General features: G+C 57.5%; 1 protein-coding gene across 1 annotated transcript; it reads right to left on the bottom strand.

Annotated features, from left to right (window-relative positions):
* Positions 1-11,855: 11,855 nt before the first annotated feature.
* Positions 11,856-14,151, bottom strand: POU3F1 (POU class 3 homeobox 1). Its single transcript, XM_002720642.6, has one exon. The coding sequence runs from the start codon at positions 14,069-14,071 to the stop codon at positions 12,683-12,685; it is 1,389 nt and encodes a 462-aa protein (XP_002720688.3). The 5' UTR covers positions 14,072-14,151; the 3' UTR covers positions 11,856-12,682.
* Positions 14,152-24,107: the final 9,956 nt, after the last annotated feature.

The following is a 24,107-nucleotide window of genomic DNA, read 5'->3' as shown; positions in this document are numbered from 1 at the left end:
ATGGTGTGTGTGCTCCCCAGAGGGAGTCTGAGGGAGAGGGCCCTTCCTCACCTTCTCCCTGTTCCCCACCCCATGCATTCTCAATGCAACGGAAGGCCTGCTCCTCCCATCGCTCAGACAGGGATCTAAAGCTCCAGGAAGGGATGTGATCCCACTGGACACCACCCAGTTTGTCTTCTGTGGCTGGAGGAGAAGGTAGGTAAGGACAGAGGGACCCCATGGGTCCCTGAAGATTCCGGAGGATCACTGACCAGCCCTGGGCAGAAGGCTCCTTGGGTTCAGCATGAGGCTGGGCTCTGGAAGACAATGGAGTGTTGATGAGGCTTTGGTCCTGGTCTCACGTGACCTGACCAGGGCTGTGGGTGGAGTGCACGTGGCTGAGCCGCCTGGGCTGACCTTTGGTCGCTGGCGAGGGAAGAGAGGAAGCCATGAGAACTGCTGCCCACTCAGTGCCCTGGGCACTCTGCCCCCCGCCCCAGAAACTGCCCTTGGGGTACGCACTCTGTCCTCCACCTACCTTCTCCTCCATTCTCTTGGCTCCGCACATGTGAGAGCAAGTGGACCATGTGTGTGCACTGTGTTTGAATGTGAGTGTGTGTGACTGTGAGACCCACAGAGGATGAAAGACAGGGAGAGGAGGAACCCCTTCTGTGGGTTCCTTCCAATCATGGCTAAAGACCTGGTGTCTTCGTTGGTGGGGGCAGGAGTATGTGTGCGTGCACGTGTGTGCTCCTGTTCAGGGCAGTGCCCCTTGACCTATGTCCTCCTCTGCTTGGAGGACGTGACTGCTGTGGTCATGGCTTCTGGAGCCAGAGCTGTGACTTTCAAAGTGCCAGAGCAGATGTGTCACTTTCAAAATGAAAAAGCAAGCTTTTTTTTTTTTTTTTTGGGGGGGGGATGTTGTGTAATTATTGCAATCAATTGAATTAACTAAAAATTGCCATTCAGTGAGGAAGCAAAGCATGCCTGCTCACAAACACCCAAACACTGCGAGTTACAGCGAGGGAAAGGCAAGCCAGAGAGACAGGGCTAGACTGCTAGGCACACCCGTGGTTCTCTGAGTTCACTCGTCCTTCTTCCTCATCCCTCACCAAGATGCTAAGGTGGCTGTAGAAAAGGGTATTATCTTAAGAGAATCTTCCCCTGAGGTCCCCAGGAGGTTGAGGTCCAGGGCTTTGGAGATGGGGCAAGCCGGGGCAAATGACTCAATTCAGTAGTTTGAAAGGAAGTTCGTGATGTGACTTTGTCACAGACCATTGCAAGTAGCATGTGAAAGTTTTTTGATGAGTCCTCCTCTGCTGAGGGCCCACCCGAGTTTTCTCACTCAGGCAAGTCCACCTGTACAGCCTTTTGGTGGCCCTGAGAGCAGTGGAGAGAGGCTAAATTCCCAGACCTGGGATTAGGTGGGGGTGTGGTGGGGCGGGGTGCCCAAGCACTGGCATGGGGAGGCCCCTGGACGAGCAGAGTGCAGCCCAAGTGCCCTCGTCCTTACCCTTAGAGCGGCTCTCAAATGAACAGCCCTGAGCAGTGTTTCTGGACAGTGCTACCCCCTGCCCTGGGGTTCCCTTCTCTGACCCCCCAGCACAGTGCGTCCTGTGAATCCTGCTGGATACCCAGGGAGACAATATGGGACTGGTTCCCAGCAAGGGAGCAGAAAGGTCAGGGCTTGGAGGAGCTGGGATGCAGGCTGAGTGGGGGCTGGGGCAGGGACTGAGGCTGAGGTGAGAGCTGGGATGTGTAGCCGAGGCTGAGCTGACCACGGACAGAAGTGGGATGCTGGAGGTGGGCTTGGCAGGCATCCCTCAGTCTTGACAGGAGTCTGTGATGCCTGTCTTTGGAGCCCAAGGCACATATTCTTCCCCACGAAGAGAATGTTTGGTGTCTGCTTTCCCCTTGGAGGGGCGGGACAGGTCCCCTCCCCCTGCTCCCCACAGCTGAGCAGAGTCATACATCACCAAGGGGCCGGGGCTCCCTAGATGTATTGCCCTAATACGTCGCTATAGCAACCCCACTCTAATCCTGCATTATTCTAATGTGGTCCCCCTCCCCACTGTGATGTATAGCTTGGGTCTCAGAGCTGCTAGGCCCCTTCTCTGAGAGTCTGCTCCAAGTCCCCGAGGGATGGGTGTGTTGGAGGCCAGCTTAGCTGCTGTGGGTCCCGTCTTGCTTCTCCTCGCCCTGTGCATGGCATTCTTTGTGAGGCTGGGTGTGGACACGAGATGTGGCCCATCAGCCTACCTATGTCCCTTCCCAGGGAGGGCAAGCAGTGGGCCCTGCATCTTTGGTCCTGGCACATGAGCGCCTGACGCACTGACCCCTGCCAGCCTGCCTGGCCTGGGGACCTGAGGCCTTGGGGTTGGGGGCCAGGGCAGGACAATGGCTACATTCCGGCTGTTAGCCACAGGCCCCCATTGTTCGTGGGGACACTGCCTGTTTGAGGGCCGCGATTCTGGCCCTCATTCTGCGTGGGGCGTAGGATGCTCCCTGGACCACTCCCCCGGGGACCATAGAGGGGTGATTCATGGGGTAGCCAGAGCATGGCTGACTCCAGCTGTGCCCAGATTCTGGGGGCTGGGAGGGGGAGGCGACTGAGGGCCATTTGTGTCAGGGGAGAGGGGGTTGAATAGCCAGAGGACTCAGGGCCTTGGACACTAACCACGTCATCTCTCCCTGCTCATGTGTGGGCTGGTCAGAGAGGCCCCATTGTCAGAAGAGCAGGCCCACCCAGGCTAGAAGGCAAGTGAGAGCCTCAAAACTGGGGAGACCCATAGACCGACCCCCTCGCTGCACTGTTGGGGAAGTTGGAGTCCAGAGAGTGGCATGGACCTGCTCAAAGTCTCACAGCGAGATGGTGACAGGCCTGGGACCGGGGCGCTTCCCCGTACCTCCCTGCTACAGAGATGCTCCTGGGTTTCTGATAGAAGACTGAGTCCCAGAGGTGATACTCGCTATTGGCAGGAGTTGTGTTCACAAGCTTCTTCCTTTCCCCAATTTCCTTTGCAGTTCCTCTAGTCTAGGTCAGCACATGGCATCCCTGGAATAAGAAATTAGAGATAAGGAGAATCTTATCTATGAAGGTCTATGAAGGGGCTGTGTGGGCCGTATCTTTCTGTGGGGCCCTGAAGAAAACAAGTGGAGTGGGAGGGTGGGGGGGCCAGTGCCATGGCGTGGTGGGTAAAGCCGCCGTCGCCACCTGCAGCGCCGGCATCCCATATGGGCACTGGTTCGAGTGCCCGCTCTCTGCTGCTGATCCAGCTCTCTGCTATGGCCTGAGAAAGCAGTGTGAGGTGGCCCACGTGGGAGACCTGGAAGAAGCTCCAGGTTCCTTGGCTTCAGATCTGTGCAGCTCCGACCATTGCAGCCATTTGCAGAGTGAACCAGTGGTTTGGAAGATTCTCTCTCTCTCTCTCTCTGCCTCTGTAACTCTGCCTTTCAAATAAGTAAAAAACAATCCCTTTAAAAAATGAATGGGACATGGAGTTTCCCAGCACTCTGGCACAAGAGACTCATCCATTGAACAAGATTTCATTATTTCCTCCCAAACAATTTTCTCACACGGGCGCTCATGTATCTACCCTACGTGACTGAGGTGTTTTGAGGATGAAAAACTGGTTTTTATCATCCATCTCTGTGCTCAACATAGGGCCTGGTTGTAAAACTGGATGAGTGGATGGCAGATGGATGGGTGGGTGGTTGAATAGGTGGATGAAGGGTGGATGGATGAATGGATGAGTAGATGGGTGGGTAGTTGGATGAATGAATGGTTGCATGGATGGATGGGTGGGTTGAAGAATGGGGGAGGTAGGATGGATGGATGAATGAAGAAATGTTCATTTCATAGATTGAGGTCCAGGGATGACAAATGACCTCATTTAGGATGAGCAGTGGAGAGAAGCCTAAACCCCAAGTTCCTAGGCCCCATCTTTGAGTTGCCCTGTGGCATGATTTGATGGTCGTACTGTGGGCTGGGTTGTAGTAGAGCCAGGAGTTGGGAACTTAAGCATTCTTAGTCTCATGGAAGGTGGCCACAAAAGAGTTTAGAGATCTGGACCTTGAGTTTAATATTTTCTTGAGATTAAAGGAAGGGGCATAGGGCCAATGGTAGGAGGGTCCTGGGCAGGGCAGGAAGAGGCATGCAGGTTCAGGAAGGCAGGCTGAGTGGAGTCCAAGGGCCCTGGAGTTGAGTGACCTTGCTTTGTTGGGTTGATGAATGGATGGTTGCAGGGGCCAGGTGATCCCCTGCTCATTCATTCTTCATGATCCAGATTAGTGCCCCCACCCTCTGTGAGGCTCCGTGGACCCTATGGGTGCTGCTCCCCCAAGTCCCCCCATGGAGCCTCAGTACTTGGAATGGACTCCGTGCACACTGTTGGGAAGGCCGGAGTCCAGAGAGAGTCTGTGCTTGCCGGCAGCTTTCTGGGTGATCTTGGGCAAGGCCTTCAAGGACCTCAGCTGCCCCATCTGTAGACTGAGGATGGAGATCTTGAAATTTTCTTCGCAGAGTGGTTTTGAGAATGAAGGGAATAACTGCGGGGGCGGGGGTGAGGGAGCACTAGGCAGTACTTTTCTGCACTACTCCAGCTCAGCAATAACATAATCATATATATTATACACATAAACTTATTTTTATAGCCAGCATTTACTATGTACTTACAATGTGTCAGGCTCTCTCCTAAGATGATGGATGTATAACTGTATCTATGTATATGCACTCTCATCTCCTCACAGCAGTCCTACGAGGCAAGCACTATCATCTCCATTTACAGATGAGGAGACTGAGGTATGGTGAGCTCAGGTAGCCGAAAGTCCCACGGGCAGGAGGTGGTGCAGCTGAAATGAACACCTGGGGTGGAGGATGCCTGGGCCCATGCTCCCAGCCACTGCGTGTGGTTGCTCAGTACCTGTGGCTCACAGTGGGCCGGTCAGGAGGGGTTCCTGATGATCCTGTTGATCCTACATAAGTTACTCAACTTCCTTGTGTCCCCCCGGCCCCCATTTACCTGATTGTGAAATGGTGGAGAGGGGGCAGCTCCTAGCCAACTAGTGCCAATGCCCTTGGTCTTGAGCTTCTCCCTGTCTGTTCTGGTTCTGAATTCTGGAATCTCCTCTGCTTAGGACAAATACTCAAATACGAAGCACCATGGTTTGCCCCAGCACAGGGTGTAAAAAGGACAGGGACCGAAGAGTCAGATAAAGTGGGTTTTATCCCAGTTCTGTCGTTAACTTGTCTGGCTATCTTAGGTCACTAAAACTCTCTGGGTACCAGTTTTCTCATCTGTAAAATAGGAATAGTTCATGGGAAATTGTGAAAACAAAGCACAGGGGTGGGCGTTGTGGTGCAGCAGGTTAAGTGGCCACTTGCAACACCCACATCCCATGTAAGAGTGTCTTGTTGCTCCACTTCCGAGCCAGCTCCCTGCTAATGCACTCGGGAAAAAAGCAGGAGATGGCCCAAGTCCTTGGGTCCCTGCCATACATGTGGGAGACCAGGATAGAGTTCCTGGCTCCTGACTTTAGCCTCGCCCAGATCTGCCTATTGTAGCCATTTGGAGAATTAACCAGTGGATGGAAGAGTTTGTCTCTCTCTCTCTCTCTCTCTCTCTCTCTCTCTCTCTCTCTGTAACTCTGCCTTTCAAATAAATAAATAAATAAATAAATAAATAAATATTGAAAAGAAAGCACAAAGTAAGTAACAAGGAAGAACTGTGTCAGAATGCTTTGGACCGAGTGGGGTCCATGGTAAAAACTCACCTGATTTTGGTTTTCTTCCCTGTTAATAATGCCCTGCCCAGTCTTCACCATCAAACAGCTGTCATTCATTCATTCCTTCCGCTACACTGCTACTGTCACCATACCTGGAAACTGAGGCACACACATGTCAGCGGCTGGCCCAAAGTCAGACAAGTGAGAAGAGGCAGAGCCAGGATCCGTGCCCTGGTCTGTCTGGTCCCAAGCCCCGCTGCACTGTCATTCTGCCCTCTGCTTCTCCTGAGGCCTGGAGAGCTTCTCCAGGGACTTTGGTGACAACTGGAGAAGGTAGGTGATCCACAGAAGTGGCAGAGGCGTGGCCACAGGCTAGGTGTCTCCATGGGCTGCTGGGGTCAGCTCCACCAGCTGCTGTGTGGAGGGAGCGCACTCTCATCCCCAGGCTGGCCCCGTCCTGGGGAAAAGCCCACGGATAGTTGAGAACACGGGTGGCCGGGCCTCGGGAGCAGCCGCAGCGCAGGGTCCAGGTCGGCTCTGGCTCTTGCTCTTGTTCAGAGCTGAATAATCTGGAGCCTTTGAAGAAGGATTTCTGAAAAGCCATCAGGAGTGAATCATTGACTTAGGGAGGCGATGAATCAACGGGGAGTTCATAAAACGGCAAATGAATCGGGTGTGAGAGCGACGGAGCCACTGCTATTCCCCGGAACCCTCCGGGGACAGGGAGGCGAGAGAAAAGAAATAAAAATAACACGGGCCCTTACGCCTGCTACAAACCCGAGGCAACCCCTCCTTCCGTGTGGCAAGACAGAGTGAGACAGAGGACAGGACCCACGGGTGGGCGAGGTGAGGCCAAGGGATGCCCCTGGGCCATTCTGGGCTCCCCAGGTCCAGGCTGGGGGTGCAGTCAGCGAATGCCTTTTTCCCTTCTTTTCAGGAGCCCTCACAAGAAAGAACACTGATTTTGACGAACACCCAAAATAATGTGAGATCAGGCACCATGCATTATGCATGAGGTCTGATTTAACATGAACATTATTTCTTGTGTACGAGACCATATGCCTCCGTGCTGTCTCTGCAGCCTAATAATACCCAGGCCACCCTGGCCAGGCTTGGGGGGAGACATGGCCACTGGTGTGTGTCCCCATGGGGGTGGTAGTGCAGGGGGTGGAGCAAAACCTTCCTGGTACTTAGGTCATTGGGAGAAGAGCCTGATGCCCTGGAGGGGGCAGAAGGTGGGGTGAGAGGTCATGCCCTTGAAGAAATACCAGGGAGCTAGCTTGGGTGTAAGCGGTGAGAGTGTACAGGCACACACACACACACACACACACACGTGTGTGACATCAGGAGCCCATGAGCAGGTGACCCCAGCTTCATAGTATGGCAACGTGGGGGCATGGCCATGGCTGAGGTTTTAGCATACGAGGACGATGGCAGGCACAGATAGATCTAATTGCTGTGTGTGTTTGTATATACACACGCATATGTACGTGTGGGGGTGTGTGTTTAAAAAATAAGAGCACACATACATACAAACACACAGCTTCACTGTAATTATCTGAGAGGAGCAGGGAGAGATCTGGGAGGAGCTGGGACAACGAGAGGCAGGCATGTGTCAGGAAAGCGGCTGAGGGGCAGGTGCTTGCAAATCCTAAAATGGAGACCCCGTCAAATGCCACAGTGGAGGGTTGGGGGCACTCAATCAGATGTTACATGTCAGGTGCCGGCAGCTCCCAGGAGCACAGTGCCAAAGACCCAAAGCTATTCTTGGATAGCTGAGACAGTGGTGTGGGTGTGGCCATGGGTGTGTTAGCATGTGTGTGCGTGAACAAGCTGATGAGAGCCTGGGTTATTTTTCTAAAAAATTACTTATTTGAAAGGCAGAGGGAATGAGAGAGGAGACAGAGAACAAGCTCCCAGCCACTTATTCACTCCCCAAATGTCCACAACAGCCGGGGCGGTCCAGGCTGAAGCCAGGATCCCAGAACTCAATCCGGGTCCCCTGTGCAAATGCCACTCAAAGCAGGTCCCTTGTGTGCTGCCTCCTAGGGGTGCATTAGCAGGAAGCTAGAATTGGGAATTGGGAGCAGAGCTCGGACCCAAAACCAGGCACTCTGAGAGGGGATGCTGGCATCCCAAGTGGCATATTAACCACCATGCCAAATGCACGCTCCTGGGTTGGAGTTTTAACTGGCTGAGCAGAGTAACCGGGTCGGAATGAGTGGGACAGAGACAGAGGAGGTAGTATATGGTGGTGAGTTTCTGAGCGTGTTTGGGTAGGGTGGTCAGTGGAGAGGAGGGCTCTCAGGAAGTGTGTGTGTGTGTGTGTGTGTGTGTGTGTGTAGCACAAGTGCTTTCTTTGCACAGTTATCCCTGCTCTAGTTGGCACTCCCTCATCGGGTCGTCACCCTGAAGCTGACTTTTGGGAGGTCCGTTCAAGGTAGAGGTGGTTCTGCTGTTGTGTCCGGGTGTCCTGGCTCAGGGGCCAATAGAGGGCAGTCCTCCCACACAGAGGCCTCAGAGGCAGCACGAGGAGCTCTGAGTGGCTGGGTCGAATACTAACTCCAGGGCATCTAATGTGACAAAAGGGGACAAAATTGACAGCTCATGTAGATCTTCTTAGCTAAGCTTAGCGGGGCAGCTGGGCTGGATCCCCAACCTTGTTGGGCTCTACCATCAAGGCCTGCCAGGGGACATCCTACTGTCACTGGGGGCTTGGCTCTCCCACAGGCAAGCCCAGAGCCTCTCCAAGGGCAGGTGGAATTCCAAACAGCTCTAGGTGGGCAGCTGTGTTTAGGGATCAGCTAGTCCTATGGCTACTCTTTCAAGTCCTATGGCCAGGAGACAATTGTGTAGGAGATAAACCATACAGCATAAAAGCAGGTACAACTTCCTGGGGCAGGAGGTGGGGGAGAAGACAGCTGTCCCTGGGGCTCAGGACAGGGTACCCTCTGAGTTTACCTTGATGACCACAGGTGACCGTCACACACACCTTCCTTCTTTCTGTTGTTGGCCAATCCTCACCTGCAAATGTTCTTCCAGCTCAAAGCACCGGTCACGTACCACGGATTTTCTTTCTCCCCTCCTACCTTTGGGATCAGCTATGCATGCACAGGGGGCACACACACATTCTTACACCCGCCTATGGGGATTCACCTGTGGCCACATGAAAATAATTTTGTTCAAGTGCAAAGGGGAGGGGTGGGGGAGAGGGTCAGAAAATTCCCAGTTTTACCAGGGATGGCTTAGACTTCCTGAAAAGTGCACGCTAGGGACAGGCGCCTCCCTTGAGCGAAAGGAGGTGGGACACTCTGGAGCAGGCACAAGGGATGGAGAGATGACGGTCAAGTCCACGGCAGCGGGCTCTGCCCTCCCTGAACTCCCTTCTAGCCAGAGAAAGGCTCCAGGGGGAAAAATCCCTTTCTTCACCAGTTTTCTCCTAATAAAGTTCACTGTGCTGAGTCCAGTGTGTCCTACGGTCGCCCCAGGCTAGAGTCTGGGGGAAGAATCCTGGGGGGGGGGGGTGCTTCTGCCAGCAGGAGGTCGATCAACGGATAACTGTCCCAGCCTGGCATCTCATTAAACAAAATCCTTGCAAAGTGAAAAATTTTCTTCTATCCCCGTTTCCACTTTTTTTTTTCTCACCTTTTTTGTTTTGTTCCTCAGCTGCTGCTAGTTCTTGGGAGCCCACATTGTTTTGCTGTTTTTGAGTTGACTTGCTTAAATAATAAACCCACCCTCTTATACAGGATTAAGCAGACAATTAGGAAATCAATCAATTGGTGTCAGCTGCTGGCAGAGGCCCGTGAAAGGCCCCCGTCTTCCCCTTGGTCCTTTCCAACCTCCCAACCTGCTGAGGCCCTGGGCCGTGCAGGCAGCAGGAAGCCTGAAGCTGCATTGCTTCCATTTCAGGGCCTGGAGGCTGGGATAAATCCAGGAAGGGAGAAATAAGGAGGGAGCAGGGAGGAACGTGGGGCGGCAGAGAAGCTTCCTACCTCTGCAGGAGGCGCCCAGCAGTACCTTCACCTTGCCAGGCTGGGAGTTCCCGGCCTCCTCTGGAAGAGCACAGAGGCTGGCCAGTGCGGAGGGGACCCGGATACCAACTACAGAGTCATTGCTCCTGGGAGCCAGGAAGGAGAGGCTGAGCTTGGGAGGACCGGGGCAGCCTCTGTTTCTTGCAGAGACGGTTTCCCCAGGATGGAGCGCCACAGCCCAGAGTCACCTGCATCTCTCATAGGCCACAGTTATTCTGAGCCCCCCAGCCCAGCTAGGGACCACCTTTCTCCACATCAGCTGGGGGGCAGGCCCAGACTGGGCAGGAGGGGCCTCACCAACCCCTTTATTGGGGACCCAGCTTTCCCCCCAGCCAAGCAATTGTCCCCTTTGAGCCGAGGCTCCAGGAGAGGTAGGAGAAACTGCGTGCTTCCTCCAGAGAAGGGGAAAGAGCCGCATCTGCGGAGGAGACAGGAGGAGCCGTTTGATTAGCACTTGAAACCGCTATGCTGCGACGCCGGCCCATTGCACGCACCTTGAAAGGGGGCATTTGAAAAGGGAAAGCCAGATCTTGACCGGGCCACAGGTACCTCTGGACCTGTCCCCAGCTGTCCTGACTCTTGGAGGGGAGGCAGCTGCCCAAGGCTTCGGAGGGAACCCGGCGACCTGTGTGCTCCCTCCCCAGCTCACCCACACTGCTGCAGAGTCCTCCTGCCCGGTGCACTCCCATCACTCCCCGCGGCGGAGGGGGAAGTTCCTGGGCACCTACCGCTGCTGAGGACGTGTCAGGTTTTTCTGGTGGCACAGGGGTTTGCGCCTCCATTTTCCCCAGGAGAAGCTAGGGCAGATGGAGCAAAGAGGCAGTCCTCCTGCCCCGGGCCTGCTGGGCTTCCACCGACCCCTGCATGGATCTCCTGCTAGGGGAGTGCCCGGTGGATCCAAGTGGTTTGGGGGGCCATTGGTCAATGGGTGGAGAGCGAGTTGGGATAGGCCAGACTCCCAGCTGCTTTGGGACCTGGAATGATGATGCTGGCAAGGCCCCCAACACAAGTGGTGCAAAGCGAAACCAAAGATGAGGCTGCTTCTTGCAGGGACCAGAAGAGCAGTGGAGTTGTGCCTGAGGAATGGCTGACTCAGGGTCTCCGGGGTGACCCGGCCCTGGCATGGTCCGGGGACAAGCAGCAGCTCCATTCTCCCTAGCTGGTCCCACCTGAGGCAGGGGCCCAGCTGCGGCTAAGCGAACAGCCAGCCCTGACCCTGGCTGGCCTGGAGGGGCCGCAGGGCCGCCTTCCCCCAAGGTTTGTGGGGCCGGAACTTCTGGGGAGCTGAGGCAGGGTACCCCATCCCCTCACCCCAAGCCCACCCAGCCCTGTAAAGAGGACAGGACACAGCCCTGGGGTACATGTTTATGTGAGTAATAAAATATTTACTATAACATAAATATAAAGGGAACTTCCCAGTCTACATTATTATTTTTTTTTGCAATAAAGATACAAAGAGGATGCGGCAAAACATTGTTCCGAAAGAAAAAAATAACAAAATTTAAATTCAAACTGTAACAAACAGAAGAAACGGAGAAGGGGGAAGCTCCAAATACATCCAGAAAATAAATAGAGATGGGTCAGAAACTCGGAACTTAGGTTAAAATACCTTTCGCAGATGAGTTGGCGTACAAAATCCTTTAGGACGGGAATGGAGGGCAACCCGGAAAACCAAAAATAAAAGCCAAGCACAAAATGTTTCTTCTCCCCGCCAGTGTGTACATATCTCACATATTTACACGGTTCTCCCCGCGGCTGCCTCCCGGTTTCCCCGGCCCCGGCGCGCGCCGGGCGGTCGGTGAAGCCGCGGGGAGGCAGGCAGAAGGTTCTCGGGGAACGGCTTATTCCTACAGCTGGTTAAAAAAACACTTCCAACTTTTCCAAGTTTCGTTTGTCTCGGCCTGGAGGGCCGGGCCCCGCGGGGAGCAGGGGCCCAGGCACGCGGCGTTCGGGCTGAGCCGGGCAGGAGCCCCTTTGCCTTGGGCGCGCGTGGGGGCGCAGACCCCTCCGGCGTGGCCACGAACCGAGCCGGGACTCGGATACAACGAAACGAAAAACAAACGCTCGAATTTTTTTGTTAGTTTTTTTTTTTTTTTTTTGTAGTGTGTGTGTGTGTGATTTGCTTTTTTTTTCCTTTTCTTTCTTTTTTTTTTTTTCTCTTAAGGAGGGGAAGACAAGGGGTAGAATAAATTAGGCTAGATTAAAGCTTTGGCTATTTCCTGCTTTTATACACAGACGCGGCTCTCGCGGCCTCCCCTCCGGGGCCCCGATAAATACAGTATACAGCGATTTAAATTAAGGGCGCGGGCAGAGTTAGGACCCCTGGAGCCGAGAAGCTCCACGAATAAATAAAAACCATTAAAAAAAAAAAAGAAGAAGAAGAAGAACCCAAGCCCGGAGAAAGGGAGGGGGCGGGGCGCATCCCGGAGGGGCGCAGAGAGCGACGGCCCCCACCCTCGCCCCGCAGGCTACGGAGTCGCGCCGGGAAGAGGGGGTGCGAGCTCCCTTCTCCCCGTCCTCTTTCCCGGGGAACCCCTAGCCCCGCACCGCGTTACCTGTCGCTGTGGGGAGGCCGCTGCCGGGATCCGGCCCCGAACAGCCCGGGGGTGGGGGAGGCAGGGGCAGGGGTCGTCGAAGGGGACAGGGGCGGGGGTGGGCGGGAAGCCGGCGGCGGGCAGGGGGCCCGGGGTGCGCGAGCGCTTTCCGCATCTTCGCTCCTCTCTCGCGGGGCTCGGGCGACGCAACCCGTTGGCCGTCTTCGCCGCTCGCCGGGGGAGGGTCGTCTGGGTGTTTGGTTTTGTTCGAAAGTTTCTGGGCTTTTTTTTTTTCTTTTTTCTTTTTTGTAAAATCCAAAGCAACCGAATAACAACAACAACAAAAAAAAACCCCAAGAGTCCAGGCAGCGCGGGCGGGCCGCGCGCCGGCGGGGGGCCCAGCCCGCGGGGTCACTGCACAGAGCCGGGCAGTGTGTGGTGGTGGTGGTGGTGCAGCGCGGCCGGCGGGGGCGGCGGGGGCGCGGAGGGCGGCGACGCGCCGCCCCCACCCGGCCCCAGCTCGCCAGGCGCGTACACGTCGTCCATGGGCGGGTGGCCCGCGCCGGCCGCGGGGGTCATGCGCTTCTCCTTCTGCCGCCGGTTGCAGAACCAGACGCGCACCACCTCCTTCTCCAACTGCAGGCTGTCGGCCAGGCCCGTGATCTCGTGCGCCGAGGGCTTGGGGCACTTGAGGAAGTGGCTCTCCAGCGCGCCCTTGACCCCGACCTCGATGGACGTGCGCTTCTTGCGCTTGCGGCCCTGCGCCGCGATCTTGTCCAGGTTGGTGGGGCTGCCGCTGGACGAGTCGGTCTCCTCCAGCCACTTGTTGAGCAGCGGCTTGAGCTTGCACATGTTCTTGAAGCTCAGCTGCAGGGCCTCGAAGCGGCAGATGGTGGTCTGCGAGAACACGTTGCCGTACAGCGTACCCAGCGCCAGCCCCACGTCAGCCTGCGTGAAGCCCAGCTTGATGCGCCGCTGCTTGAACTGCTTGGCGAACTGCTCCAGGTCGTCCGAGCTGGGCGCATCCTCGTCCGAGTGCTCGCCCACCGACGAGCCGCCGCCGCCCGCGCCCGGGTGCAGGTGCGCCGCCGCCGCTGCCGCGGCCGCCGCGTGCAGGCTGCCCGCGTGTGCGTGTCCGTGTGCGTGTCCGTGGGCGCCCAGGTGCGGCGGCGGCGACGGCTCCAGCTGCGCCTCGTGGCCGTCCTCGTGCAGCGCGTGGTGCAGGCCCGGCCCCGCGCCGCCGCCGCCCGCCGCCAGCATCCCGGCCAGGCCGCCGCCGCCGCCCCCTGGGTAGGCCGCCTGCGCGTACAGCCCGAGAGGCTGGGGCTGGTGGCCCCCGCCGGCCCCGGGCGAAGGCGACATGGCCGGACCCAAGTGGTGCGCCGTGCCGCCCTGCGCCCATGCCGCGCCCGCGTGGGCCGCCCCCTGGTGCACCAGGCGCGCGTGGAAACCTCCTCCGCCGCCGCCGCCGCCGCTGCCGCCGCCGTCGTCTGCTCTGCCGGTGCCGCCGCCGCCCGCCTTGCCGTGTTCCAGGTGCGGGCCGCCGGCCCAGTCGCCGCCGCCGCCTCCTCCCGCGGGCAGCCACTGGGGGTGCGCTAGGCCCACGGGGTGGCCCGCGCCCGCGCCCAGCCACTCGTGGTGCATCAGCTTCTGCACTTCGCGGTACGCGGCCCCCGCGTGCAGCCGCTCGGCGGCCGCCGCCGCCGCCGCTGCCGCCGCGGCGTCCGGATGCATGAGCGGCCCGGTGCCCCCGGCTCCGCCGCCGGGGCCCCGCGGCAGGTACTGCGCGGTGGTGGCCATGCCGCCCCGCGCCCTGCCCTGCCCTGCGCCGCGCCGCGCCGCGCCGCCGCCGCCGCTGCCGCCGCCGCTCCGCTCCGTCTGCGGGCCCCGCCGCCGCGCTCCGCCGGCTTAAAGCCCCGACCCGCTCGGCGCTCCGGAGCCCCACCCCGCCCGCCGCCCATTGGCTGCCCGCGGAGCCGCCTCCCGCCCCCCGGCTTCGGCCCCCGCCCCCCGCGCCCGCCCGCCGCCCGACCGGGCCGCCCAGAGCTCGCCATTGGGCCTCGCTCGCGGGGTCCCGCGCGCCGACAGCGTTGATTGGCCGTTGAGGCTTCATTCACGGTCCCCCCCCTTCCCATCCGCGTACACATCCACGCCCCGGGGGCGCGGCCGCCACGTGGGGAGTGGCGCGGGGGAGGCCCTGGGACCGCGCCCCCTCTAGCCCTGGCTGCGTGGGCCCCGCTTTTCCCCGAGCGCGGGAGACTCCGGGCCCGGCCGGTCCCACGTTCCACGCGAGCTGAATTCCTGCACGCGTCCCAGCGGGGCGGCCGGAGGCGGCGGAGGGGATCGCGGGCTCCGGGAGGCGCTCCGGTTCCGAGAAGCGACTCAGTCCCGCGCTCCTCCTTCCGCAGTGCCGCGGCCGGCGGGGCCAGGATTCCTGCGGGCTTGGCGGCTGCGGGCGCGAGGCGGCGCGGGTTCCCGGCGCTTCTGCTCACCTCGCCCGCCTCGCCTCCCCGGCCGCCGCCTCCAGCGTGCGCAGAGCGCTCCCCCGCGTGCCCGCTCCGCGCGTCTCGGTTTTCCCTCTTCTCCCCCCAGACCCAGCGTCACAGCTGAGCCGACCTCTGTGGCCTTGAGAGCGCGCGGGGCGCGCGCGGAGATGGGCATCCTCGTGTCCACGCCTCGCGCGGCCACTCCTTCTCCGGGCACCGCGGCCCAGGTGAGTTGCGCGCGGGCGGCTCCGGGGCCGGGGCGGCGAGGCGGCAGCGGTGCCACTGGGAGACCCCAGCGTTTGCAGCCCGGCCGCCTTCCGGGGTTCTAGAGTGACAGGGAAAACGCCTTGATGCCGGGCCCAGGGCCCCTGCAGCCTTCTCGCTCCTCCTCTCTCATGGGCCGTGGTCATGGCCTCGGTGGGGTGCTGGTGGCAGGTCCCCGGGAAGCTTGTCCTCAGGGAGGAATGGGATCAACTCCGGAAAGGGCAGCTGGCCCCTCTGAGATCCGGTCATGCTGGCCCGGAGCTGTCCAGCCCCATGCGGAGCCCTGGGCTGGCACTGAGACAGAATAGACCTTGTGGGAAAGAGGGCTGGGGGTCGCCACCTTCTCGTTGCCCCAGGTCTTTGAGGACTCCTTGAAGGGTTCTGCGTGGAGTGGGGCCTGTGCAGCTTCACCCCATGTTTGACCTCGGGGCTGGGTGGAGCCAGTGAGTCTTTTCATCACCCTGAGGCTTGGCTCCCAGGGGGTCTTCCAGCTGGTGGTCCTCTCCTTGATCTTGCCTCAGATGGATTCGTAGATCCCAGGGCCCTGTGAGGTCCCAGAGCACAGATCTGAGCTGGGGGCTTGCTAGGACCTGCCTGTGGAACATTTGGAAAGGTGATGGGCACTTGGTGGCTGCTGCAGCGGAGATGGTCCGAGGGTGGCTGGGGTCGTACTGGACACACACCGAGTTCATCCGGGCCCTGAATGCCCCGGCACCAAGGAACAGAGTGGTCACTGGCCACTGTCCTCAGCAGGCTCCTTAGGTCCCACCCTAGCCTCAAGGCTGAATCTAGCTGGGGATGCTGGGTGTCCCTGGACTCTGGCCCAGGAAATGGTCACCTTGAGGTCTTCTGGCTCACTCGTCTCCCTGGCCCCTCTCCCAGGCTCAGGAGGTAGGACCAAGGCTGACAGTCCTGCAGAGGTCTCCTCTCATGCCAGCCCTGTGCAGGCCTGTGTGACATTGAAGCTTGGGCTTTCAACCTGGGGCTGCTGCTCTCTTCCCAGGCAAGAGTGATTCCGGTCCAGGCTCTCTAGCCCTTGGTTTTCCTTCTTGTAGATAAGGAGTAACAGGGCCACAGGCAGCCACTTGTCTCCCCAGGCTAAGTCAGACGGTGCTTGAAGACTATGGGAATGAGAAGCCCTCAGAAAGGGTTTCACACTGCTTGTTTCTATTGTTATCGGCCAGCGAGTGAGCAACATACGCTCCCTCTCTGCTTAAGATCAGCGTCCTCATTTGTGGAGTGGCGTTATGGAGGTTTGGGCCGGTTCCAGCTCTGATGGTCTGTGAGTCTCTGAGTTCCTGTAGGAGAAAAGGTGTCAGGATGGTGGCCCACAGGCACGAGGCTTTGCAGGGAGCTTCCACACTTGTCCTATAACCTCTGCTTTTCCGCCCTGCGAGAGCGCTCAGATCCGTATCCTCACCGCGTGGACGAGGGAAGGGAGACTTGCCCAGGAGTGCAGGTCCCGTGATCTCCTACTCCTTATCATTCTCCCCACTGCTGTGGGATGGGGGGAGGATGCCCGTAGAGGCAGCGGCTTTGCCTACCGCAGCAGAAAACCCACCTTCTGTCTAGTGTGCTCGCTGCCGGGCAGGGGCCTGCTGAGGCTCCCGGAGCTGTATTCTCAGCTCTGTGCTGAACTCAGGGGTGTCCGCAGCAAAGTGGTATCCAGACCTCTAGGTCACCAGGTTGTCTCCCAGCAGATCTCAGTTCCCTGTTAGCATCCCCTTGGCTTTGCGAGACTCATTGCGCCTCTGTTTCTTCATCACAAAATAGGGACAGTGATGCCTGCATCTCAGGATCGCCCCCAGGCTCCAGGGAGGTGTGTAACGTAGGTGTCCTTTTGGCATGAATTGCTGCCGTGTGAACTAGGAAAGGTAAAATTCCATTCATTGCTTTGGAAATTACAGACCCTCTACAATGACAGGGATTTGGTCCTGAATCAGATGTTCCTGGGCTTGGGAATTACATTTCCTCGGGAAATCTTAACATCCTCCTCTTTGATGCTGGGGATTCTGTGGGCGGGGCGGGGGGGAGGGTGGAGAGGACACCACGGGCTGTGACCTGGCCGCTGGCACATCCCTGCTGCAGGGAAGCCCCTCTGGCCAGAAGCACCGCCTTCACTTGCCCGGGCTTGGGGCGGGGGGCGGGGGAGGAAGTGTCCTCAGACCCGCAGCACACAGACACAGGTGGACACAAGCAATTGGGTGCCCACCTGACTCAGGTGGACCTGGGGTGGTGGGGGTGTGCCAGCAGATGTTCCCTCACCCACCCACGTACAAACAAGCAGTGTGGTGCAGGGACAAACATGCAGATTTCCAGATGGACTTGCATCATCAGGCTGAATATTCGTGGTCACACAAAGCAATGCCCAGTGATAAATCTGGACCCTTGTTTTAACAGGACTTATACAGACCTCCAGCGTGGGCTGACATAGGCCCACGTGGGCACCCTTCATGGACACGGAGCTACACGGGACCTCCAGGGCATTGGGGCCATACACACGGAGGCGCTCCCTGGCAGGCTAATGCATACAGAGAGCCAGCCACACGGCACTGCCACCCAGGTGCACAAAGAGGCCCACCCTACTCATGTCACGGAGACACGGAAGGGGCCAGGCCCACGCAGAGTTGGGTCCACACAGTTTAGCAGCAGCACTGGTCTCGGGGGCACAGAGGAGCCCCTCTTCTTATTTTTCCCACTCTCCTTGTCTGTGGCGAACAGCTCCCAGCCAGGCCGTCGCCAGTCCCCACGGCTCTGGGGCCTCCTTCCCCAGTGGGGCCCCTGGCCAACCCGCCCCCAGCAGGCTCTGCGCCGGCTTTCCCAGAGCCCAGAGGCCTCCTCCAGGCTCTGGAGTGTGACCGAGCGCCTGCTCATTTGACACAGGTCACTGAGCCTCCAGCAGATGGGGCCCTCACTGTGGGGGGTCTCGGAGCCCGAGGGGCTGTGGGGGTGGAGGGTAGGGGGTGGGAGAGACGCTACAAGGAGGAAGGCAACGAGACAAGTGCCAGCCCCGTATACTGTCTGTGCAGAGCCCCAGGTCACAGACACACAGGCTGGCTCAGTGCCGTCAGCACTCTGGGGGTCACACGTGCACTGCACTGTCCCAGACACACAGCCCAGGCAGGGGAGCTGTCACAATAGCACAGGGAGCGCAGACTTGGGAAGGAGAAAGATGCACAGTTCTGCTCAGCATCTCTGGGGGCAGGCGCCACTGGCCGCTTTCCCCTTCAGTCTCTGGGTCCTCCGAGCTCCCTTCGGGCAGCCGGTTCATTGGTCAGCAGTCCAGAAAGTGCTGAGGGCAGATGCAGCTGCAGACCAAGGCCTGCTCGTGCTGGGGGACGAGAGGCTCTGGGACACTCCATCTGGGTCCCTTGCAAGTCAGGGATGCTGAGAAGCGTAAAGAGAGGAGGGATCCAGGCCCGTGGCTGCAGGAGCTGTCTCAGGGCGGCCTCCTGTGTGCTTGGGCTTTGAGCCTTTGTCTGAGGCTGGCTGTGCTGGGGGTAGCTCTCACTGCCCGCTTCCTTTCCCTTCTGCTAGTCTCCTCATGCCCAAGTGCTTGCATTTTCCTCGGCCTGGCTTGGGCATCAAGGGTCCTGGGCTCCATGTGGACCCTGACTCAGGCTTGTTGGATGACATTGGGTCAGTTCCGTGACCCTGAGTCTCCTCACCTGTAAGCTGGGCAGGATGCTTCTCTCTTAGGCTGCTGGAGAAAGTGGGGATGAGATCACTGCCCAGATGGAAACCGGGAAAGGGAAATCGTGACTTGGTTTCTCTCCTTGGCTGAGCTGCCGGGGTGAGTAAGAGGCTGGGTGAGCAGGAGGGGACCTGCCTGCTCCCATAACCAGTTCTTGCTGAAGGGTGTCAGGAGCGGCCACACCCTGCTCACTCGGAGCTGCACGGAAGAGTCTGGAAGGGCCCTGGCTGCCCCAGATCTCTAGTCGTGGGAGGCAGTAGGGGAGGGGTAGCAGGTCACCTGTCTGCAGGCGTGTGTTGCTCACGACTGTCCCGAGCTCTCCCTACACAGCGTGGGATTGCTGTTTTGAGTGCTGTAGCTCCCTCTCTTCCCCTCTGAACTGCGCCCCTGCAGGTGTCAGCTGCCTTCTTGTCCTTCCTCTGCCCTATAGGGCTCTGGACACAGGAGGGGAGTCGGGGGCAGCACGTTGCTGTCTCTGGCAGAGGGGAAAGACAGAGTCTCCCTTTCTGTGGCAGGTTCCCTAACTCCCAGCCTTGGGGAGGGGAAGGGGGGACGGAAGGGAAATCCCTCTTTGGATGAACCTTCCCCCCCCACACCCCCAGCTTGGAGTCCTCAGGGTGAGAATGGGGTCCTCCTAGAATATCAGTGGAATATTCAGATTAGGGGTGTTCAGTTGTCAATTGCTCTTGAAATTTACTTTCATTTTTAGCAGACTGGCAGCCTCTGAGCTGGCGTTAATGCCCGCAATCCGGTTATGCAGAACACGCGCTCTGCGAATCGGTAAATCATTAGCAGGGATTAATCACCCTGAAAGGCTGGGGCTGGGTTGTAGTTTCCTGCTTGCCTGCTTTTTTTTTTCCCCCTCAACACACTTTTTTTTTTTTTTTATCTGGATGGCTGCAAAATTCACCACCACAGGGTGGGGTGGGAGCAGAGAGTGATAATTGAAGTCCTTGTCACCATCGTTGGAAGAGCCAGGTGCCTGCCAGGCCTGGGACTGACTTTGGGATCTCACTGAAGGCTGTGGTAGGTGATCGGTGGCCTGGGCAGGAGGGAGGGCAGTTCCTTTGGGTTTGTGCGTGTTGCGGTGTTTGCAGTCGTGTGTAGATGGCCCCGGATATATGGTGACTGTAAGTTAGCAAGCCTGTATGTGGCATGCTCCCATGGACTCATGTTTATATTCTGTAGTTGCCCATAAATAGTTGTGTGCTGGTGCTTGGTTTGTGTTAATACATGTGCATTAGTGTCTGTAATGTATCAGTGTTTCCATTTGAGAGTGGTTTTAATATTCCTTTTTGCTTTTGGGAAACTGTTTTATTGTGTGTGTGAATATATCCCCTCCTGTGAGAAACCACACCTTCCTCACCACAGGGTGGCTCTTGAGCGAAAGAAGGTAGAATGGCAGGGAGGTTCCAACCTGCACCTGCTGGGGGGCGTGGACCAAGGCTTATTTACATATTCATGAGTGGGCAGCCTGGTTGAGAAGAGCTGCAATCTTTCTTCTTGTTTTTTTTTTTTTTTTTTTTTTTTTAAAGATTTATTTGAGGCCGGCACTGTGGCATAGTGGGCTAAGCCTCCGCCTCCAGTACCGGCATCCCATATGGGTGCTGGTTCGTATCCCAGCTGCTCCTCATCCCATCCAGCTCTCTGCTATGGCCTAGGAAAGCAGTAGAAGATGGCCCAAGTCCCTGGGTCCCTGCACCCACATGGGTTTCTGGTTTCTCTCTCTCTCTCTTTTTTTTGACAGGCAGAGTGGACAGTGAGAGAGAGAGAGACAGGGAGAAAGGTCTTCCTTTTCTGTTGGTTCACCCCCCAGTGGCTGCCGCGGCCAGTGCGCTGTGGCTGGCGCACTGCGCTGATCCAAAGCCAGGAGCCAGGTGCTTATCCTGGTCTCCCATGCAGGTGTAGGGCCCAAAGACTTGGGCCATCCTCCACTGCACTCCCTGGCCACAGCAGAGAGCTGGCCTGGAAGAGGGGCAACTGGGACAGAATCCGGCGCCCCAATTGGGACTAGAACCCGGTGTGCCGGCGCCGCTAGGTGGAGGATTAGCCTATTGAGCCGCGGCTCCGGCTTGCGTGTGTTTTTAAGATTTATTTATTTGAAAGAGACAGAGATTTTCCATCCACTGGTTTACTCTCCAAATGCTCATAGTGGTTAGGTCAAAGCCAGGAGCCAGAAACTGCATCCTGGTCTCCCATGTGGTTGACAGGGGCCAAACACCCGGGATGCGAACTGGTACCAGTATGGGATGACGTCACAGGCAGTGGCTTTCCCTGTTACGTCACAATGCCGCCCCAGAAATTAAATCTTGAAGAGACTCAGTCTGAGCCTGGAGGCAGATGGGGTGGTGAGGCTCCACGACTCCCACATTCCAGGTATAGTGGCTACCGCCTCCATGCATGGCCAGGTAGCATCCCACCTGCACTGTTCCTGAAAACCGACTTCCTCATAACACACGCAACTCTTCTTCCTGGTAGGAGCCGCGTAGCCCGGAGGGGGAGGGCAGAGGTTCTTTTTCCTTCCAGGACTCGGATGAGGGCTCTTGGGGAAAGAAAGTCACTCTTCCAGCCAGGACCAAGCTGGTGAATGGGACTGTCTCTCCATTGTAGGTTCACACTGGGCCAGCCTCCTCGTGCCTCCCTGCCTTCTTGGTTTAATCAGCACAGCTTCTGGGTAGTCACATGCGGCGCTGGCACTCCCAAGGTGTTGGGCAGAGTGGGCACCCCTGGAGGCCACACAACTTTCCCTTCCCCTCCAGTCCCAGGGTGCGGAGTCTGAGCTGGATTTTAATGGATCTGATCCAGACATCAACTCGTTCCTTCCTCTAATCCCCACTCTTCAGCCCCTCTCCCCGTACAGAGTCAGCTCAGGCAGCTCTGCGTGTGCATCTGCCACTCCCCAGAAGGCACAGGGGCCTGTCCTCCTGTGTATGTGCCTTGTTCGTCTTCCTGCTGTACGTCTCTCCCTCCCTCCCACCCCTCCCTCCCTCCCATATAGGCATTTAGCTGTGAGCCAGGGAAGGACAGAACCATAGAGCACCTTGTTTTTTTTTTTTTTTTTTTTTCAGTTTGGGAGGAGGGTCTGGGGAGAGTGGGCCGTGCCCAGTGCTGGCCTTGCTCCTCGTCCTCAGGCGAGCAGGTGGAGGGTGAAAGTGGTGAAGGAGGATTTAGGAATTCTGTCTGCCCAGGGACTTGTCAGCCTCTCTCTGTGTCTCTGGTGGCAGGCATCTGTCTGAGTTTAGGGAAACATCTGCCCAGGCTCAAGACAACATCTGTTAGAAGCTGGGACACCTGGCTGAGCCCAGCACATTATCTGGCCCCGGGACAGCTTCTGTCTGGGCCCAGGACATGTGTTTGAAGCTGGCACAACATCTCTCTGGGCCTGGTGCAACACCTTCCTGGCCTGGGGGCAGTGTCTGTTTGAGCTCCGGACATGTGTCTGACTTGAGGATGTCTGCTGGGCCTGGAACAATACCTGTCTGAGCACGGGGATGGACTTGTCACTGCAGATAAAATCACCCTGGAGCCTCCACTTTGGTCTGTGGCTGAGAGCAGCGTGTGTGCAGGGCTCACGTCCTCGCTCTCCTTTCTACTAGGGGAAAGCTCTTAGGTGGAGTGCCTCAGTTTACCTTCAACTGTAGGTGTCCTGGGTACCTCCGGGGCTGGCCAACACGTGTGCCCAGTGGGTAACCAAGCTAGGAGGAAGCTAAGGGGAGCGGTAGGTTAGAAAGTCTAGTGGCTGGTCTAGATGGTTCTCCTTCCTGTCCCTCAGCCAGGGAGGTAAGAAGAGTGTGCTTGCGGGGCCACAGCTCCTGGGAAGGCTTCCGTCGTCCCTGCTGATCCTGTCCCTGCCAACTTCTTTTGCACACACGGCTCCCCCTCCTGGGAATGCCCTTTCTCCCCTGCCTCACACCCTCCAAGTCCTAGCGTGAGAGCCAGCAGCTCTGGGCAGTTGCCCTGTCTAGCCCAAGCTGCGGCCTCTGTTGCCCTTCCACTGACACGCCTGTGCTGCTTTCCACTCTCCGTGTGTCCATCTCTCCCGTGGGACCGCGAGCTCCTGGGGGTCAGGGGATGGCTCTGTCTCCTCTGTCTCCCAGCACGTGGCTTAATTCTCGGTTTCTAGCAAGCACCAATGAAGGAGGTCTCGTGACTGACCATACGCGTGTACCGCTGTGATCTCACCTTCTTTTCTCACATAGCAGGTGCAGGGGACCCTAACGCCAGCTCTGTTTCCAAAGAGGTGGGCTTTTGAGAAGAAAGCGTTTTCTCTTATTCATACCTGGTTGGCTGACTGCAGCCAAGGGGGGGCTGGGTTCCAGACCTGCTCGGGGCCTGAGCCTGCCCAGCATTTATCCACAACCAAGATGAAGATGTCCAGGATGGTGAGACTGCGTGCTCCTGTCAGGGCAGAGCCGTGAAGGCAGGGGCAGCAAGGAACCCATGCATGGTAGCCTCTCTGGGGATGGAGCTAAATCTAATAGGGAGGACTGTGCCTGTGTAAGTGTCAGGGCCTTTACCTGGGTTCCAGCCCAACTCCTCAAGGGCAGTTGGGAGGGTCCAGACCTGGCTCAGCTCACACAGGAGAGTGATAGGGGACCTAGATTTGCTCGTCCTGCCAGAGATGTTGTTGATGCAAACATTGTGTCCAGAGCAAATTGGTCTCAGGCATACCTGGCACCTGGCCAGGTTCAGAGGGCCACTGATGCCCAGGGATAGTACGTGGGGAGGGAGGCTAGAGTAGCGATTGCAGACCATGAGCAGGTAGCTGAGAAGTGAGGGTGGTGGCACATGGTCTCTGCCTTTGTGACTTTTATTGCATCAAAGAGGAATATATTTGTTGTTTTTGGTGATGATAAAAGCAATCCAAGGTCATTTGTAAACATTCTTTACGTCCGAAGTATTTGAAGTAGAAACTGGAAGTCCTCCATCAATTTGTCTGCCTCATACCTTACCTTGTACTGATTCCTTTCGGCTGTATCCTTTCTGAGCCTTTTGTGCATGAATACACATCATTTAATAATAATGATTGGGGCTGGCATTGTGGTACGGTAGATAAAGCCACTGCCTGCAGTGCTGTCATCCCACGTCGGTGCTGGGATTTATGTCCTGGCTGCTCCACTTCTGATCTAGTGCCCTGCTAATGTACCTGGGAAAGCAGCAGAGGATGGCCCAAGTACTAGAACCCCTGCCGCTCACATGGGAGACCAAGATGAAGCTCCTGGCTCCTGGCTTTAGCCTGGCCCAGCCCCAGCCATCGTGGCCATTTGGGAAATGAACCAGGGGATGGAAAATCTCTCTCTTTCTGTTTCTCCATCTCTCTCTGTAATGCTGCCTTTCAAATAAGACACTTTATTTTCTTAAAAATATTTATTTATTATATATAAAGAAGGAG

The sequence above is a fragment of the Oryctolagus cuniculus genome, chromosome 7, assembly GCF_051225735.1.
Source record: "Oryctolagus cuniculus isolate XC-2025 breed Fujian yellow rabbit chromosome 7, ASM5122573v1, whole genome shotgun sequence".
Taxonomy (NCBI): Eukaryota; Metazoa; Chordata; class Mammalia; order Lagomorpha; family Leporidae; genus Oryctolagus; species Oryctolagus cuniculus.
The sequence above is the reverse complement of the archived record's forward strand: the minus strand, read 5'-3'. Positions and strand labels throughout refer to the sequence as shown.